General features: G+C 36.6%; 1 protein-coding gene across 1 annotated transcript in view; it reads right to left on the bottom strand.

Annotated features, from left to right (window-relative positions):
- LOC136290479 (dynein axonemal heavy chain 5-like) overlaps nt 1-20,851 on the bottom strand; it is a 147,425-nt gene that overhangs the window by 77,950 nt on the left and 48,624 nt on the right. The window contains exons 41-47 of the mRNA XM_066184902.1: nt 19,289-19,467; nt 13,062-13,249; nt 11,658-11,852; nt 8,108-8,242; nt 6,902-7,091; nt 4,221-4,438; nt 2,577-2,888 (exon numbers count right to left, since the gene is read on the bottom strand). Coding sequence (XP_066040999.1) covers nt 2,577-2,888; nt 4,221-4,438; nt 6,902-7,091; nt 8,108-8,242; nt 11,658-11,852; nt 13,062-13,249; nt 19,289-19,467 — 1,417 coding nt within the window. The remainder of the gene's footprint in view (nt 1-2,576; nt 2,889-4,220; nt 4,439-6,901; nt 7,092-8,107; nt 8,243-11,657; nt 11,853-13,061; nt 13,250-19,288; nt 19,468-20,851) is intronic.

The raw sequence follows: 20,851 nt of genomic DNA, 5'->3' as shown, positions 1-20,851 counted from the left end.
ACAAACTCAATAACACCACTCAGGTAACTATTTTAATTATTTCAGTTATTTGAAACTGTCTCAGATAATTACTTCCATCAGCTAAGCAATTCTAGTAAGTTGCTTACAGGTAGCAGCATCATTCACAGACCAGGAACTGGCAGTGGAGCTTCTAAATTTAGGAGAGACTTTTTATAGGGATGGGAGTTTATTTGAAATTACTGCGAAGCAGAAAATATTGCTGAGCAGAAAGAATCGGGAAAGGGAGGGGAAAAGTTCAACCCCTCAATAACTGTTCTAAAAAAATTCTGTGGAAATAGAAAGGACTCTAAGATAATCTTAAACTGAAATAAAGTTGGGTTTGAGTGTTTGGTTTTGGACTTTTTGTCTTTTGTATTTTGATTGATTTATTTTTTTAATGTATGAAAAATGGTGAATTACTGTGCTGTTTATAATATACATGAAAAGAATGAATACATTCTTTCCACTGATTCACAACCATTATTCTCTGTTTCTTCCCCCTCCATTACTGCTACCTGCTGCACCTTTATTAACAATTACTTTAACCAATATGAAGACTTTCAGTGACAAATGCTATCTTGATCAGCATAAATAATGAGAGCTTTTTGTAAGCAAACTGGAATTATTATAGCTTTTGTCTTATATCTATTTTAGTTGAGCTTAGATTAAATTCAGAAAGTCTCTACATCTACTTGAGACTGAGTGTCCTTGGTTACGATATTTCCATCTATACTCTAATCTTCATGTTCTTTGAAAAATCAGATCTTTGTAAGATGTTTATATCCATGTTTTCCTTAATACTAGCATTAAATTCATAAGGTCTATATCTGGGGTTTGACAAACTCTGTTGATGAACCTTATTTCAAAAATTTTCTTTCTGAATTTTATCCTTTTTTTTAATGTGGCAGAAAATAATAACTATAAAAAGAGCCATGTGAATACAAAAGTAGTGTTACTCTCATCTGTAAAATCACTTTTATTGTCTCTATTATTTGAGAAGCAAAGACAGCACATTAAAAGTGAAAGAAAACTGCCAGCATGACAGCTTTCATTTACATTTTGATAGTTCTAAATGCAGCCTTCAGCACTGAACTAACTTCATATTTCACTGCATTTTCATTTCTTAATCTAATAAAATACATATTTTTCTGGACTTTATTGCTATTGCTTCAGGCTTGGGCATTTTAAGTGTTGTTGTTATGTTTTCAGAGCAAGTTGTGGCATAAAATAGAAATAGAATTGTAGCAAAGAAGCAGTAAATTGACCCACATATACATTACTTTGGAAGCATATTTTAAAACTCATTATCAGAATTGTTTCTCTTGCTGCTGCAGTAAATACTTTGTCATATCATTATGTTTTGGAGGTAGAACAAAATGAATATCTTGTTAAATATTAGTTTTAAAGTAAATGCACACTGAAATGAAAAGTAGAACGTTAGAAGACATTTGTTAAAATTCAGGGCATTCTAAACCTATATCAATTATTCCTTTTATCATGATCTATAAAAAGCATTCTGAAATGTCACTCAAAGTTCACTAAAAACTGCATTTTTAAAATGAAAGAGCAATGAAAAATATTACAGGAGAAACCCCTGTGAAATCCAACACCAATCTCATGAGTAAACAGGCAGGAGCAAGCTGATGGAAAACCAAGGTGTGTTGGAAGTTGCATTTATTTCACAGATACTACAGAAATCAGAAGATAACAACACTGAAAGATTGCAAAGACATAAATATTTCTTTAAAAACATTCAAAAGCAAAAATAAACATTTCAATGTGATTGAAGAAGTATACTACCGTGATTATGCTTTTATATCCACTATCAAATACAACCATCTATAATATTGCTGGAACCTTTCTAATGATTCAGTAACGTAAGGCCAAACAGAGGGGAAAAACATTCAGGATTCTTGCTTTGGATCTACTGGCTGAACACAATTTAGTCAGATAATGTATCAAAGAGATGCAGTTTCAAAACCTTCCATTGAAACAGAAACATAGATAATAAAATCAGAAGAGAAAAATATAGTCAGAACTTCAGAACTATAGTCAGAACTTCAGAGCAGCAGAGAGCACAGAACTAACCTGGATTAATTTGAATTATAGAAAGTCTTTTTAAAAATAACTAATGGATCAAATGCATTCCTGTTGCACCAGAGTAAATCTAGCTCAATTTCTTTCTGAATTTAGTTCTTTATAATTAAAACAAGGTAAGAACTTTACCCACTTCCTTTGTATATCCTAACAACAATAATTAAAATTGCAGTATTAAAATTACAAGCAAAAAGAATATCCGTTTTGCCAACATGCAATATAAAATAATCACTGGTTTAAAAATTCATTGCCAACTATTGTATGCAGACAAAACAAAACATTCAGATTATTCATTCATCTGTTATACCTCCAGTCATTTATTAATGATAATTTTCTCTTCTTTTTTAATTCTTCGTCTTTAGTTTATTACACAAACAAAGAAATGTAAATAATTGAAAGACCACTTAGGAAGAAGCAATGCTTCATTTAAAAAAGAATAAAAAATGCAATTCTTTTTTCTGAAGTAGTTAATTAAGTACCTGAAATACAGCATCAAAGCAATTCCATAGGACATTGGAGTATGTTACCGGTAGTGTCCGCAGCCAAGCCCTTAAAATAGGCTTCCAGTCTAACACTGAGGAACTCATGAAGACCATCCCATTACGAGAGACTGTTGCAGGGGAAGCGTTGTCAATGTTGTGAGGTTCAAAAATAATTTTGCAATTGGGGGACATTGGAATGCGATCTCCATTGGCCAAAGTAAGGGTCTTATTATCATCCAGAACAGAGTTCAGATTTTCAATCCATATTGCATCAACAGGTCCATCCAAAACTATCCAGATATGTTCACCCTAAAAAAAAAGGAGAGACACACACATTCAACTTCACCTACATTTGATGCCTTAGGTTTTAGATTTCATACTATCCTGATTCTGCACTGCATTGGTATATAACTCTGAGCTTCATATAAAGTGTTAGCAAGTTCTCTTCACAGGGTAGTTAGACAGAACAATCCTTTTCCAGCCTGAGAACCAAGGACACCATTGCAACTTCAGGCCCAAAAAGTACAAACAACAGCCAATTGAGGAGAGCAAACTGAGAGGATAGGACTTCATAACCTGAAGCTGTAATTGGACAATTAATCCCAATGTGCAAATGGACCAAAACTTATAAAAGTATCAAAACTCATGATCAGGGATCCATCTTGGGTAGAGCCATGGCCAGGCTCTTGTACTGCCCAAGGTGTACCCTTTGAAGGTCTTTTTAATAAATACTTACTTTATTCCTTTAACACTGTCTAGCCTCTGTTCCAGGTAGCCTCTCAATGCATCACATTGACCAAAAATATACATTCATATAATATCAGAAAACGTACTCTTAGATATAAATAATGTCATAATTTGGTACTCGGCAAAAAAGCAATGTAAAAATGTAATTTCTGTAATTGACTCTGATTTTAATTTTTTCTTTTATTATCTTGTGTCACACTAAAAAGGATATTAAGAAACAGCAACAAAAAATAATTTATGCTGTACTCAGCAGAAAGTTGTATCTTTTTTCTACAAAAGAGCATCAACCAACCCAGCATCCATCAAGATGGATGAAAATATTTCCCATTAAATGCAGTCATAGACACAGGCACAAAGTCTGTCTGTGTAGGATGTTACCCAAGTATTTAATGTAAGGTATCCCATTTTCCAAGCCAGAACTAGGTGGCTGTTCAGTAGATGTAATTATGATTCTGTGAAACATGATCTGCAGGTTTGATAAGAGAATTGGGAAATGCCTACTTCGGTTTCTTACCAAAGCCTTACATTCTGATATAACTAGTGAAATAAAATGGCAATGACTTAAAACCAGATAGGAGAAAATTGACTTTTCGGTCCTCACATCAAAACATGAACACACCTTGGTTTTGTTTTGGACTGCTTACAGAAGGAAGCAAACCACTAAAATATTTTCTAAATAAATTCTGGAACCTCAAATGCTTGGGAAGCCTAGTGCTATCTGGGATATACATATAATTCTGACTCTCGTGCACACTGAGCTCATCAGACACAAAGCAAAATTAACACTGCATATTCCCATTTGATTTTATAATGGAAGACCTTTCAGAAAAATGACAGGTAATGACACCTTACGGAAACAATATTAAATGTCTGTCATGATACAATATCCATTACCTTCTTTGCCTTTAAAGTTTTTCTCCATAATGTAGAGAAAATACCATCTGTCCAGTCATTTGTAGCAACATCAAGGGTACCGAACATCTGGGAAGCTGTGATTGCCTTTGGGTTCATTCTCATCTCTTTATGAGGAGCACCACAATCTGTCATTGCTTTCATCAAAATATTAATGCACTTTGTCTTTCCTGCACCAGTTGGACCTAGAGTCATCATACCTTAAAACAATATAAGCATGGTTGAAAATGAAATGCCAGTGCGTTGTGCTACCATTTAATGGTTCATTGCATCAACAATCCTTGTTTTATTTTTATCAAAAACCAATAAAAAGGATGTTTCTCACTCCACTTAATGTTTATCAAAACAGAATTTGAAACTATTATTTAAAGGCCTCTATAAATGTCTATTATGATAGGCAAGCCTATGTGGGTCTGTATCCTCCCTCAGGCAATTCTTTTCCTTTTTCTAATGGAGACAACACAACTGCCTTTTGATGTTCTAATGCAATGACACTGACATGAACAGTGGCAAACAAATCCAGAAATTTCTAAATGTATCTAATGAGAATGAGCATCTTCCAATGATATACAAAATCTAGTGCATCTTTCTGATGCAAAAGGAACAAAAATATGTACCTGCATCCACCCATGCTGACATTTTAATAGATCTTTCTTTCATAAAACTGGTAAAGAGCAACCACACTTATTCATCAGTGTATACATGTTACCTAAGAAAAATAAATTGTGTCTTCAAGAATAAATTGAGCCTACTGTTGATCTTCTTTAGTTAAGTTTTCTAAATCGCCTACTCAACGGGCCCAGAATCTGCCCAAAATCAGATGGGACATTCAAATTGAGACTTCTGAAGTCATTTAAGTGACCTAGATAACTTCTTTTAGCCCTAAAAGGAACTGGACATCATAATCCTTAGTTAGCTTTGGAAATTTCTTCAACAAAAGTATGGAATAACCACAAACCCAAATAATAAACCTAATCCAGTGCCATGCAGATGGTGTGGCATTTCCTCTAAAACTAAAAAGAGCTGGATGTTCTCCGAAACAATCTGAGGACTCAGAAAATCACTTACTCGTGCCATATGTTACATATGGGGAAACCTAATGGAAACTCTTCCATGTCAACCAAATGGCTTTTCTGCTGTGATATTTCAACCAAATTGAAATATCAATATATTGATATTTCAACCAAAATTGTTAGGCCAACAGATTTCAGGAACCATGCACTGAATCTCTGTGTGTGTGTGTTTTGTGAGTATTTACAAAAGCACCTCATGTGCACATACGGCCATATTTCTCCTCATTATTTGAAATTCCATGGTGACCTCTCCATAAATTCAAGTTCATGAGTAGGAAAAGCAGAAGTCAGGAAAATATAATATTTTTCCTTCAGTAGTAACTTTTGTCATAGAAAGTCAAAAAGCTTTTTGCCTGAGCATCCAACTGTTCGGACAATTGGAGCTGCATGATCTCCTGAGAATAGTAGGGATGAGTGGAGAGAAGAGGCATCTCCACAGAATGTCATGGTGGATCCTGAAGATTTTTGAGGAACAGAGCAGCTGTAGTGTCTCACAGATCAAACAGCTTCTTTTAAAAAGAGACACATTTAATAATAACTGAAAACATTAAAACTTCCATGGTTCCTATATAGAAATAGCTGTTATGGAACTTTGCATCCAGAAATCTGGATATAAATTAATAAGTCTGCACAGCACTAACCAGTTCTTCAGTCTAACCAATAATCTGAACTAAAAGTTTGAGGCATTAAGGACTCAGGCTGTGGTATGTGAATGAGTATTTCTTTTCATTTATTTCATTAGTTTAAGCAGACTATTCTTTTATTATGACAAGAAAAGGGAGAATAAGAATGATATATTTATAAATCTTCGCTGCTTTAGTTACATTTCTTTACATTTCCCCTTTATTAAACTCAAAAAATTGTTAGTTAGAGGTTAAGGGTATGGGGAATATTTCAAAGGGGGTATTTCTTTTCCACTGAGCCATGAATTGTAAACCTGAATTTAGTACTGTCTTTAAGAGTCTTGCTAGGACAGGATAAACTTTACTCAATGACTTTTTCTGCACTGTAAAAATGCATTTTTATAGAATCAAAGAAGGGCTGAAGTTGGAAGGGAACTCTGGAGTCCATCTTGTCTAACTACCCTGATCCACCAGGAGGAAAGCTTAATTCTCCTCAGTATAAATGGCAAGAATCCATCACAAAGAAAATACTTGGAATTATATTGCATGCATGGTAGAATTTACCAAAATAAAGGTTTGGGAAATTATTTTTTGTAATCTTCTCAACACTATATTCTCACAGAAACATTAAACTCGAGCTTCATGGCTGAACTCTGTGTGAGGGCAACAATTGTTTCCAGAACACCGAACAAAATTGCTGTTTCTGTATTTGAATGAATATATTTTAACTTGTTCTTTAGAAATTTCAATCATCAAAGGCCACACTCATATTCCCCATAAAAATGTAATACACACACAAAAAAAGGTCATAACAGATTCTTAAGCAAAATACCCACATAGGCTTTAAAAATGACATCTGTTCAATTTTTTAAATATTTTTCATTAAATTAATCTGCATTCTAGTGGCAGATAATACAATGTAGTCTCAAATACAATGCGGTCTCAAAGCATCATCTAGCATGCTAACCATGTCGGACTCGTTGAGTTTCATACAGCTGAATAAGTTTAAGTATCCATGGTGGATGATTAATAAGCCCTGCTTCCTCTGTCTGTTTTTGGATGGCAGACTGTAGTTCGGGATACCCAGATTTATCCAGAGTAATTCCAGGGAATAGGTCATTAATGAGACTCATAAATAAAGGTTCATCTTCATCCACCTGTCAAGGATAAAGTAGGGGGAAACACATTATTTATTTATCAAAATTATTATTATAGTTGTAAACAATCTTCAAGATAAGCCATTTAAAAGATGGCAGTGAAAATCTTATCTCTTCCAAAGCAAATATTATAATTATCCATCAGTTTTATAAAGTGAGTTTCATACAATGAAATCACAAGTAGTACTTTCTAAATTAAATACTTTAGGCTGATAAAAATGTCAACAACTTAGTACAGCTTTCTTCAGTGTAGACACACACATATTTCTTCATTTATTACATAAGTCAGCAAGATTTATTCCAATCATATTTTTCCTTAGAATTTTTATGTTTTTTTCCTTATGTAAATCACTAAAGCGTTGCTTTAGGTTTGAACGCATGTAGCAACGTGCTGAATAAATTAACATCAGAAACAGATTAATTGGTCCCATCACAAAACTGGTTCCCAAGGTAAATACACAGAGTCTAGACATGCTATAACCTTTTAATTGCAGCAATAAAAAGAAAGATGAATACTTTAAATAGTATTATCGAAAGACGTTACACTATAAAGTAGGTATTAGCTGCTTCAAATTACCCCACTTAAGGCAATTCTTATGATGCTCTGAAAATGCAACAGAATCCCAAGAAATGTATAAATTGAAATTCTGGATCACGAAGCATCTTTGGTGACATTATTAAAAGTTAATATAATGTATTCTTCCTTTTTCTCCTCAGGGTAAAAGAATTAAAAACAAGAGCCAGTTAGAGGACCAGGTAGATCCCCAAGGATCTCATGATATTTCCAAAGATTTTTTCAGCTAAAGCTTATGATGTGTTTTTCCTCTCTTTAACAGACAAATTGTGCTCACACAGTAACTGTACTCTGATTCTCAACTCACTTATAAATCACATTAAAAACTGCAAAATAATGTATCCAACTGGTGAAGAAAAATAGCTTTTCAAAGTGCATAATAAAGACCCTTAAAAATGCAAACAAAATACTCTATTGGGAAAAGTCACCAGTGTTACAGTACCAGTTTGGAGAGGTTCATGTCCCGCAGAACTCTCATCACAACGGTTTTTTCTGGCTCCTGGGGATTAGATCTTTTCACTGCTCCAAGTGTTCTTAAAACAGACAGGATATTTCTAAGCCCAAAGTCATAGTGAACCTTGAAATAAAGCAGAAACAAAATTGGAACTATAATGAGCAAATCGTTCAAAAACAAAAATCAAGAGAAGACTGAAAATTAAATTCACTAAATAAATAAATGTTATAGAACTTTTCAATGTGCTTAAATTCACAGCTCGTCATCTTTTCAAATAGATTTCCAGTTTTGTTATCAAATCCTGAAGGTATTTTCTAGTGTTGTATGTCCATACCAGAAAGTGTACTTTCTGGTGATACAGAGCTCACCCTTCTTTCCCAGGCTGACGAATTGGAACAATACACTGTGTAAATCCCAGAAATAACTTACTGATTAGGTTTGCAGATGATACAAAACTGGTGAATTAGATCACAACTAGATTTCAAAATTACTAAGAGAAATTCAATACATTATCTATATGTGCAGCAATTAAAGGCAAGTGTGAAATACTAAAGATAGCAATAACCAACTGAACAAATAAAGAGTAACAACTCTTCTTCATCGAGTTGAGAAACAAATCAGGTGCACAAAGCTTTGCAGAAAAATATCTGCACAAAGCTTTGCAGAAAAATATCTGACAGTGGATTGATGTCACATGCTCCCCAATGACTTATCTGCAATTTTAGTGGGCAATAAAAAATATATGCCCTTTTCAGGACAATTGAAAATATATTTCCATTGTAGTTGACATTTCAATACAGTGACCAAAACCTGGATTCCATATTTGAAGATGAACCCTACAGAAGAGAAATATGAAAATGAAAAAAAGAGATCAGTTGGCTGGAAAACATATCAGGAAAAAGTAATAGAACATCTATTGCAAAAGCAGGAAGAGCGAATATGTAGGCTGAGTGATGACAAAAGTATACAACATGCAAAAGATACTGCAAAGAGAAAGACAGGAGGAATGGAAAGGAAAAGAAGTAATGCGCCTAACTGCAGCAAGGAAGAAATATTGTGAGGAAAATATCGTGACCATAACAAAAATGAAACTTCGGATAAGGTTGCCTGGGAAACTGCAACCTATCCATCAATAGAAAATGCTAAGAACAGTGACAAATATTTATAGCAAATTATTTAATTGATAATTGTTTTTCCTCCAGAAAGGTAACTGGATAATTCCTCAAAGCTCTTCCCAGCCTCATTTTCTATTATTTAATCTGGTGTCAAGTTGTCACCAGTTGAAAATTTAGCTACGAATATATAGCCATATACTGCCAGGAAATCTTATTTGCAGATGGGAACACCAACACAAAAAAATTAACAACTTCATGTGACATTGATGAACTCAGACGTCACCTGACTTCATCATCATTTAGTAAATGACATGTTCTAGTGAAATGCCCAGAATCATGATAAGGACTGATTTCTCCATGCTAGATGCCCATCATTGACATACTGAAATGAGTTCAGCAAAAGATGACTAAGCGAGAGGAAAAGAGGCAATGTCAAAATTTTCAACAGGGGGAATTGCAATGGTTTGCATAATGATAAACTTCTTCGCAATAAGAATGGACAACCAAAGAGCCATTCAAGGAGATTTCAACACGGTCTCTGATAACATCCTCACAGACAAAATGGTGACTAGACAAGGTGGTCAGACATTTCAATATTGACCAAAGAGGATGTGCAGTGTTTATCCTTGAAGATACTCAAAACTCATGAAGACAAGTTGCTGAGCCACCTGCTCTATCAGATCTCGCTTCGAGAAGAGGTACAGCACCTGTTCACCTCCAGAAGTCCCAGAGGGAAAAAAAAATTGTTTTTTCTCTGATTTTATGACTGTATAGAATGGATTTAGACAAGAGCAGGACTGTCCAAAGGGCTGCCCATAGGCACAGGCAGGACAAACTAGCATGTTAACATGGGCTTGGGGAAAGCTGTGCTTCCTGGCTCATGCTACCAAATATAGTGATCCATTATATGATACACGATATAAATGATTAGAAGAAAGACCTCTGTAGCAGGCTACTCTGAGGGACACTGTCAAAATATTAGGTGGTCCTGAAGAAATTATAAATATGCATGGAAGACTATTCCCCACAGACATAATGGCTTACTTGGTAAGTACTAGGGAATTTAAGTTACAGGAGAGATATAAGCATAAGATGCAGATATAAAATTGTGATGTAGCTGAGTGTAAGGGCTGTGCCTATGTGCACACCCAGAGCACTTGGTCATTAATTTTTGTAAATATCAAGGAACCCCCTTGCTAGCATCAGGATATATGAGGCAAAAGACTGATCTGAGACAAGGTGATTGAGCTACCTGCCTTCACAACAAAGCACTTTGGTAACTGGCACAGGAGTTTTCCAGTTGGGAAACTGAGTTTCACAGAAGTCCTTCAGGTGGTTCCTATGATCTGCATGCCAACTGATGAGGCTTACTTACATACTTCAATATGTTGATTAATATGATAGATGGAGAACCTTCTTATCTCAGAGGATCTAGAGGGCAATTTCTGCTGAAGAAATTAACAAATTGCACAGAGAAACTCTGCACTCATTGTGCAGATACAGTAATCATAGCATATAAAACATTGTCTATCACCCTTAAGATGGTTAAAATAAGTTTTGTACAGTTAGGTTTTGTTTGGGTGTGTGCACTAAATTTTCAAGTACACTGTCCAAAGGTGAACCAGTTCCAGCATCTGTGACAACAAAACAAGTGAAGTACTTCTGCAGAGGGGGAAGGTCAAGTTTCTGATGCCTGCTTATGTGCCTTTTTCACATTGAAAGAAAGAATCTTGGACAAAAAATGACCACACAAACTGAGGCAATAAGAAAACTTAGTTTTACAAAGGCCAGGCACTAGTAAATCTGTGGTGGTATAGAACAGAAATCATATAATAGAGACTGTAGTCAACTAGCACAGGTTCATCACTATCCAACCAAAGCAGGCACTTGAGCCACAATTTATCTACCGTTCATATAATTTCTCATTGAGACCCTCTAGTGGACAGCCAGCACAGGGCATTCAAAAGGCAAGAACCAGTTTTGCTTCTACTTAAAAACCCCATCCCAAAGAGATCAGCAGTTTTCTGTTTCTAGTAGCATTCAACAAGAGAGAGCCTTGTAGACACTCTGTAGTTATTTACAATTCTTACACTGCCTCTGAAATAGATCTGGCCTTCATAAGTGAAGACACTGAAAAATGTGTCCTCTGCAAGTTCAGCACAGCAATACACACCGCTCCTCATAACTTCTCCAGTAACTGCACTCTGTTTAAGAATCACAAATCAAACTTCCTATACCACTCAATTTACTGTGAAAAATAAAAACAACATAATCATTTCAGACAACGTTTCTGGAACTTGAAACTGAAAGCCCTAAAAAATGTAAAGGCTCATGAATGTAGAAATAATTACATCTTCTAGGAAAGTATATTATCTCCATATCCTTCCAGTGACAGCTTACAGTTGGACAAATATTTATTTTACCTGTTTAGATAACTGCTCTTCACAGAGTTTGTAGAGTGTATAGAATTTTTGACTAAGGACTTGGTTGTCTCGGAAACCAGCACTTGCCAGCTTGACTCGCATAATAATGCTCCGGTCAGGCACCATCATGGCAACCGTGCGAAACTGAACCTTCAGATTTTCGGGAAGTTCCTGTCGTCCTGCATAGCCGGGGTTCTGAAAATGCAATTTACAAACCCAAAAATTATATAATGATGGCAGGGTAGGAATTATTATCTTTCCTGAAAACCATTCAGCAAACACAGGAGCACATGCGAGATTATGAAGGATAACTTGAGCATGCCACAAGTACACATCAGTACACAGTTGCCTCAATATTGCAGTTCATGAAGTATGGGGTATCACACGCTATTTGGAGATGTCCAAGACTCACAGATAAAGATGGACAGCCACTTACAGATCTTGCTGGAGCTCTTTTAAATGGTTACTTCCTCAGAGTCTTGACAGTGTTCCAGTGCTGGAGGTTACTGTCCCCTGTGAGCATTCCCAGACCATTTCAGAACAAAGTCAGTCAAGCAGTGCAAGCCATTACTGAGTATAATTTAAACTAATGGATCTGACCTTACACTGAAGATGTCTAAGTCATTCATATGAGTACTACATGGCTCAGTTGTGACATCTGTAGTCACTACCTGGGCAGTGATAACTTCTTAATCTCTTTCAGCTCTCGCCAAACTGTCTTCCCCCTGGCCTTTGTATGGCACTTATTTGCCCTCTCTTTCAAATCACAGTGATAACATTAATACTTTTTCAAAGGTAGGACCCCCTAAAATAAAAACAAAGGCTTTCATTTTGAGTTGTGGGTATGTAGGCAGCTAAGGAGGGAGAGATACAAAGATGATATAAAGGTATTCTTATATTTTTCTGCTGCTTTGCCTCCTGCATTGCTAGAAGCAGTCCACAGGCACCAAAGAGAAATCTTCAGGAGGCAAGTGAACCAGAGTGAGAGTGGTTTCCCTCATGCTGTCTTCTAGGACTGAGGTCAAAATTTCTTCACAGGTGGTAAAATGCTGACCAGACAAGCTACCATAGTCCTTGCAGTGGTCAATTACTTCTGGTTTATTCTGACAGATTTTGACTAAAAATATGAGGGGCTAAAGTTTAATTTCAATCTGTCAAATATTCAACTAAAAAAGTCCTTAAAATACGTAGTTAATGATAAATGCATACCTCAAGTCCTAAGAACCAGTTAAAAATATGGACAAGAGAAAATTATAATTTAATTATTTTACCAAATTATTGTTCAAGTCTCATTAACTATTTTCTAAGAGATAGTTGTAATATTTCAAGACAGAAATTTCAATAGGAAATGGAACACAAAAGGCTTTTCACAATGATGCCATTTACACGTATTTACAGACATACCATAGTCAGAAATATACCAAATTCTCTGTCCATGTCAACGACGTCACCATCAGTGAAAGTGAACTGAAGTTTCTTTTTTTTCTTACACTGAAGTACAATATATATCTGCTGAGCAGCCACTGATAAAACTGGAAGTTCAATGCGGTTAAATTCATCAAAGCAACCCCATGCACCCGACTGAGCTAAACCTAAGAAAAGCAAAAAGAGAAATATTCTGTTAAAATAGCAGATCAAACAAGATTAATTTATATACAAAATACAGCATGTTCTATGCAACTTAGTGTAACACGAGAAGAACAGAGAACATGAATACAGAATAAAATGAGAAGTAAAAACTCAAAATAAGTTGGGCTGTGGATTAATGACACTCAGAAATATGTATCATCCCTTGAATGAAAGATACATAAACTCCTTTACAAAGAATTCTAGACTTCTATAGCAACCATTAGGCAGAAAGTGTTAATTAATACTGTATACAGTACCATATAGTAGCATAAATGTGCATATAGCATGGAAACTCATCTATGCAGGGATTGAAGTTGTCAAAGATGAGCTTGAGAAACACCTACCTAAATGAAAAGCACAAAACTAAATAGAGACCACTACATTTCTGACAGAAGAATTGTAGCATTTCATAGCACCTTCTTCATAGGTAAAAAATTACTGGAGATTAACATCCTACTGTTCCAGAGAGAGGGAAGAATCTAGTGTTACACTTAGAGTTGTTACTTGGAACAGGCCATGGCGTTATAGACAGACAGTAGTACCCACAAACATCATGAAATTAATGGCTTTTGGGAGAGTCAAGTACTCCTCCTTCTGTATCATACCAACAGTATTGAAATAGGAGAGTCTACAGTGGCAGCTTTCCAGAGCAGTAGTGGGCAAGCTACATAATGGCTCTTCCACACCCATTTCACAAGAGACAAAGGCTAGTAAGTCTATGCAGGAGCTTCATGGATGCCATCCCCCCCTTCCCAAAGACCAGACAGGACTACTATTTCCAATTGCTTGGGTCCATACCTACAAATGTTCAGAAATGTTTCACTCCCCTGACTGGTGGAGCTCAACTTGGCTAAAGCAGTTTGAAGGCAGTACTAAATGCAGAAATAAAGCACATGTACAAGAAAAGGCATTTGTGTGTTTGCAATGTTGAATAACCATGCCCAGAGCACCCCTGAATGCCCATGCTTTATAAAGCAAAGCCTATAGCACTGGTAAAATAAATCTATGGGTGGTTTATGTGTAAAGTTAATTCCTTAAGAACTTTAGACATTTCAAGAGAAAGTATTCCAAAATCAGTAACAATACTATGAAGACATATTCTTTCACTTTGTCTTGTTTTCTCTTTCATTTTTTTTTATTCTCTTGCCTTTGCTCAGCCACTTCTTCTCATAATATGCTACTTCCCTTCCCTCTACTTTTCCTTGTCTGATCTTCTCTTGCCCTTTAATATGTTCCTCCAAATGCCAATGCTCTTAATGCCACTTCTATGTTTCTTTTCTGACATTGATTTTTTTATGGTTTTTTTCATGCCCATAAACCAATCATTTTAATAATGTTGCATCAATTTCACTTTTCACCCATGTAATTTTGGAAGAACAAAACTAGAGGAGTCAAACCAGGTCAAAATCAGTGGTAGTACAACCAAAATTGGCTTCTTAAGGCTTGATTCAGTCAGGGCAATACTGCAGATCTCCCATGAAACTTATCTCAATACCATATGTAACCTTTTCCTAAACTGCTTCTAATTAATTTCTGTGATATTATAAGGAAATAAAAGATCCTCCAAAGGAAAAGAATCTGAAGAAACTGAAAAGTTACATGGACTTAATTAAAAACATTAAAAGCAAGTGGAATATATACAAATACCATGATGAGAAAATGATCCAAAGATTAAAGTAATTCTATCAGCAGTTACCAAATTGAAAATATTAAATACTCAATCCTACTGTCTTTGAAAACAAATGAAGAATGTTCCTTGACTTCATTGGTGTGGCAGAAAGTCCTTTAACTGATGTTCCTCTCCTTTTATGAGGAATTTCCGGGCCCTGGGTGCCCTCAACAGTCCTTCCTGAGGCTCCTATCCAGACTCTGTCTTCCAGTCCAGGAGTTCCACTGTAGCTCAGGCAGGTCCCTGTACTGTGTGCAGGGCTGTACACAGCCCCATCTCCTCTTATCCTGAACTGCTGAATGAACTTCCTGGAGGAGCCCACAGCTCCACAGTGTTACCTCCAGTCCTGCCTCCTGCTGTTTCTGACTAAACTTCTTAGATGGATCCTGTATCCAGCTGGTCATTTCCCATTGTCTGATGTCACTGGACTGCTGATGGGAACAAGCTGTCAACTACCTGCCCTGCTTAGGCACTGTGGGACTGTGCCCTGCTGAGTGAAGTCCCTGCCCTTGCCTTTGTGCTGATCACCCTGGGCTCCTGGCTCATCTTCCCTCATGGAGCTGCCCCATTCTTGCCGCTCCCTGATAAAAAAAAGCCGTACTGCAGAGATTTTTTCAAATTCATTTGTCCCCTTTTGTAACATGTGTTGTATGACTTCTGGGATCCATTCTAAAAAGAAACTCAAAAAAGGGGTTTTTTCTGCTTTGTTTATTAAACATAAATATCTACTCTTTGGGATACAACAAGGAAAATCTCGAAAGCTGGATTTTCTTTAACTGAGAAACTTAGTTCCATATAATATTGTCTCTTACACTTACTTTCTGTATTTTAAAGGGGTTTGGAAGTAATTTTTCTATATAATGGTGAGGTTCAGTTCTGACCAAACAATTTTCCTTTGGGACAGGAAAAAGAATTCACTTGTTCTGTAATGCCACCTGCTGCATGGCATTAGGAAACCTCATTCTCAGATAAAGCCAATATCCCACAGCTTTGAATAAACTCAGTTCCTGCAAAATTGTTTCATTCTGTGGTGTTGAAAAAAGAAAAGAAAATACACATGTATCCTAAAACCACACACAAGCAAAGGCACAAGCAAACTCTCCGCTGCAAAACAGCTCAGAGACAATGCAATTTTGTCATATTGTGAATTAAATTCCGTTCCTATGCTGAAAATATGATAGTTATCAAATACAGTAATTGAGTAAAAGCAGAAAATAAAGGACAGGACTAAAGAGATCTTTAGTTATATCTAAAACATGTGGCAACACATCTGCCCCAATCAGTACAGATATCCTACAAACCTGGTTCTCAAATGGTGAAAGAATCTCACAGAATAGCTATTACCCCCAGACTATAAAATTCATATCTGCACTGCAGTGCCATGTCTCTTTTTTCGTATTTCTCCACAGTTTTTTCCCCAGATTTTACGCAGAAATAGAGCTATATAGTGATTCAATGGAAATGTCACTGAAATAAAGCTCTGTCTTAATTCACCTTCTGAATTAAGATAAATATAAAAATCTTATGTTAAATATTGTATTAAATACCAAATTAAAAAAAAAAGTTACTTCATGTAAGACTGGAAGTGTTTGACTGTAACTACAGAAAACAGAACCAAAGCAAACACAACTTTTACACCCATCTACAGGCAACCACAGACAAAAAACTTTCTGAAGGGTATCCACCAACACTTTTCAGGAACAATGATGAAGTATCCCTGATTTGCTATTCATGGGAAATTTCAACACTGAATTTGATATCGGAGAAAACTTGAAAATTCATCTTGCTACTTGCATCCCTGGCATTTTCTCAGGTTACCTCTGGTCCAGTTCAGGTGAAAAGTTGTATCTGAATCTACATTTTGGTTAAAATTTGAAAAACAAAACTATCAAAAATCAAAGTGCAGGCTTTGATCATATCAGCTAGATCATCTGCCTATGAATGAGTCACACATAAAAACAAAACAGATGGAAACAGGGAAACAGGAAGACCAAACCTCAGCTCTGACCCAAACAGAAGAACTTCAAATCATAATTTTATAGTGTACAATATATGTTGCATTAGTTATCTTATATTTTTCTATTTCTTTTTTCTGAAGGTGAAACTTCTTGTCTTTATAGAGGATGTCTGGAAACCTGCATGCAGACAGGACAACACCACCTCTCCCTGCCTCTTTTCTCCTCACTACTAAACCTGCTAATGTCTGATGACATGACCCTCAGCACCAGAGAAAGTCAAAATTTGAGTGTGGAAACTCTGGTGATGAAGCACCAAGCCTAGCACAGACATGTGGAATTCTGAAAAATTTCCCATTGTGAGCATTGAAATATGTAGTATGTTAATGAGAACTTTCTTATCAGTCTGCATGAAAGTGCTTTTACAGCTGAGAACTATCCTTCTTTTCCATTAAAGACCTCATGTGCAGTAAAGGATCTTTATCTGAACCCACTTTGCCCTTTATATTAAATTTAAAAGAGCTCATTACCTTCCCTAACTTCAGTATATCCACTCTTCAAGAAATTGCAGCTATTTCAAGGACATAAAAAAAGGTGATTGCAAGCCAGGCCCTTCCAAGTAGTGAGACTAAGTCCAAAACAACTGACTTCAAATGTCCCTTCACAAATGAAAGCATCAATGACTTATGAAAAACAGAATCTTACTTTTACTCCCAGACACACAACAGCCATATGAATGCTGGAAAAACCCACCCCTATTTAGCTGGATCTATTACCCAATTCTCAGGCAAATTCTCTGAGAAGCAAGCTATGATCTCACTTGCAAATTCACTGAAGAAAGCAGTCACAGGCATCATGGTTGCTTGAGCAGCAATTAGATGAGCTCTATAAACATTTTTTCTAGCTCATCTTGAACACCAGCATGCCATTAAATGAGACAGCCAGAGAAGAAGGACACATTACACAGTATTACTTTGCTTTTGGAGCATATGATGACAATACTACATGGAAAATGGTCAACTTATAGAAAAACAGCAGAAAAAGAAAGCAGAGCCCTAAAACTCAACTTGTGCTTTTAGACACAGAAATTGTGTCCAGTTTTAATGAAAGAAAAGCAACGACAAGCTGCAATGATCACTACTGTCTCAGTCTGAAATGCGAAAGTATAAGTAGTCAAAGTGCTCGGGGATAAGAAGACAGAAAAAAGACAAGGATCCAAAACTAGGTGTCTGAACCGACAAAAGTCACAAACCGTTTAATACAAAGAAGTGAAATCACCACAGAGTCAGGAAAAGAGGTGTTTACATAAAGAGATACAAACATCCTCACAGAAGGAGTACAGCAGAAGAAGACAATTGCTTGGTGGCATCAACGACAAACCCACCACAAGGAGAAACAAAGGCTGACATGTCCCTCACAGACTGACGACTGCAGGTACAGCAGACACCCAGCAGATGATTGTGCTTGGCATTATGATCATACTCAGATATCCCAAGCCTTTTCAGTCTAATAACAATGAGGAAAACAAACCTGTGGCACTAAAGGTCTGAATGCACGATAAAAGAGATGCAAGCAAAACTTGGCCCAAATCTGTGGGGGTTACAAGAGGTGCTTTGAGAAACTTGTGACCTTAACTGAAGGTATTCACATGCATAGGTGTTTCAGTTGCTAGCTCAGAAATGTTCCTCTGTTTAAAAAATCATGGCCAGCTTTTCTGGTTTCTTAATTGAAACTAAATATTATATTTTAGCCTTCAGGAGATATCACAACAGTGAAAATTTTGTAACAGTTAAAAGCCCACCACTCACAGAAAATAGTGGTGTTCTGTAGTCTGTCAGTCCCTATATAAATGCAGCTATATACAATAAGACAGTATTTCAATAACGAAATCTACACATTTGGGATCACTAATCACTGTTTTCTAAACTAAATTTAAAATTTTGCTAATTATGTATAGTATCAGAGTTTGACTCCTGGTTTCAAAAGAGTCCTATAGTTAAATAAGACAATGCAATACTTTGCATATTTCCCTGCCTTGCACAACATCATTAAGCTTCACATTTGATTGTCTTGTTCAACACAAAAATAGTAAATAATAAATAGAAATCCTCTCCACATGGGATGGGTGGGACAGAGGCATTAAAAAAACCCAAACAGTAGAAAGTATTAAAAGGGAAAAAGAAAGAAGAAATAGATGGGAAACACCATTGAAGAATATTAAAAAAAAAATCAAATAAAATCAAATATCAGGTAAATTTGATGAGTGCCTGGAAATAAGAGGAAACAGAGATGAAAATGCCCACCAAAACATTGCTAACTCACTAATGAAGGGGCAAAAACCTACAACTCTAAAATGAATAAAGCAGGTATTATCTTACCTTTATAGATACGACCAAGTCCTCTGTAGTCCATTTGGTCTGAACAATTGAAAACAACAACATACTTTCCCAGGCATTTGCCCATGTCTTTAGTTGTCTCTGTTTTCCCTGTCCCAGCAGGTCCTGCTGGTGCACCACCCATACTCATGCCCAGAGCCTGTGCCAGAGTGATGTAACACCTAAAGACAAGAACAAACAGATCTGTTTTCCTACCATTAATTACTTGAAGTCCATCAATGCAACCACAGCAGATGTATTATCCAGGGCTGGGGAAGGGGGCAGAAATGTATTTCCATGTGGTGAGTCCTCAGTCACCCCCTTTGCACACTGTGAAGCTGAGTTAGCAGGACCAACTTTGCTCCACCTGCAGAAAAAGCACTCATCCAGCACAGCCTGACTGCAACAGTCCAGAAAATCCACAGGCCAATTCTAAATGCTGAATACCAAGATACTGTAGTATTGTGATTTTCTCAGACTATCATGCACCATTCCTCCATTACCTGCTCATTCTGAGTGCCCAGAGCCACTGGATTTCTGCCTTTCCCCCCACCCTCCTACTGTCTCCCCAGACCTCTCATGATGGACTCTCTGATCTGGCAGTAGGAAGGCACAGAGGCTGGAAGCACCTCCATAGAAGCACCACCATTTCCATAGCAGTACACCAAACCACAGTAGTGCTGCCAGTCGTGTGAGGTCTTTGAGTTCCAGGAGGGCAACGGATGAGAGTGAAGACTGCAATGGGCAATGGACAAAGAGGAGGAATCCCTGAGTCTTATAATCATCTTCTGCTTCAGCCTCCATCCTGGGTTGAAATCCACAAGTTTAAGTCTCAGCCTTCCCAGATGGTGTAGAGGTTACTGAAGGGTGTAAGGACACCTGTTGTTCTAACCTCCAATGCTACAAAATCACAGCTAACACATTTTAGCACTGTGAAACTAAATAGCTTTATGATATATGTGGGGAGATAAAATGGGCACTGGAAAAAATCCCAAATTATAACACCTAGGGTGACTTCTTAGGAAACAACAGAATATTCATTCCAATAAAATAGCAGTAAGAATGCTTTATCACCTTATTACTCAGTGATCAGTTAATAGGCCATCATTTAACACATAAAATAATACCACTCCTAACAATTCTGCTACTGAAAACAAGGTAAGGACAAACTGAATACATAGCACAATTTCTGTATAGACTTCACTTCATTTTTGGTGCATGCCATGACATGGACTGTGTCTGATAAGATGTGTAGGAGCATTCAATTTCAGTGCCATTATCTTAATGCAATGTACTACCAGCTGGGCGTATTTATCATGTGCTTAGGGAATCTCTCTGCACATGGTAACATTAGCCAAACAGGACTTGACTCCAAGCTGATTAATGGAACAAAGATACCATTACCTGAAAATTTTCAGAAGATCAGACAATTCCATGCAGCACTATTATAAATACAAAAATGGAAAAAGCCCACAAGGGGAATAAAATCTATTGTTGTGCACCATTGCTTAGGTACATAAGTTTCCCATGCTAACACTAGAAAACATCTCTGAAACACCCTTTCAA

This window comes from Chamaea fasciata, unplaced genomic scaffold (assembly GCF_029207755.1).
Source record: "Chamaea fasciata isolate MVZ Bird 193981 ecotype frontalis unplaced genomic scaffold, bChaFas1.0.hap1 SCAF_1, whole genome shotgun sequence".
Lineage (NCBI taxonomy): Eukaryota > Metazoa > Chordata > Aves > Passeriformes > Sylviidae > Chamaea > Chamaea fasciata.
The sequence above is the reverse complement of the archived record's forward strand: the minus strand, read 5'-3'. Positions and strand labels throughout refer to the sequence as shown.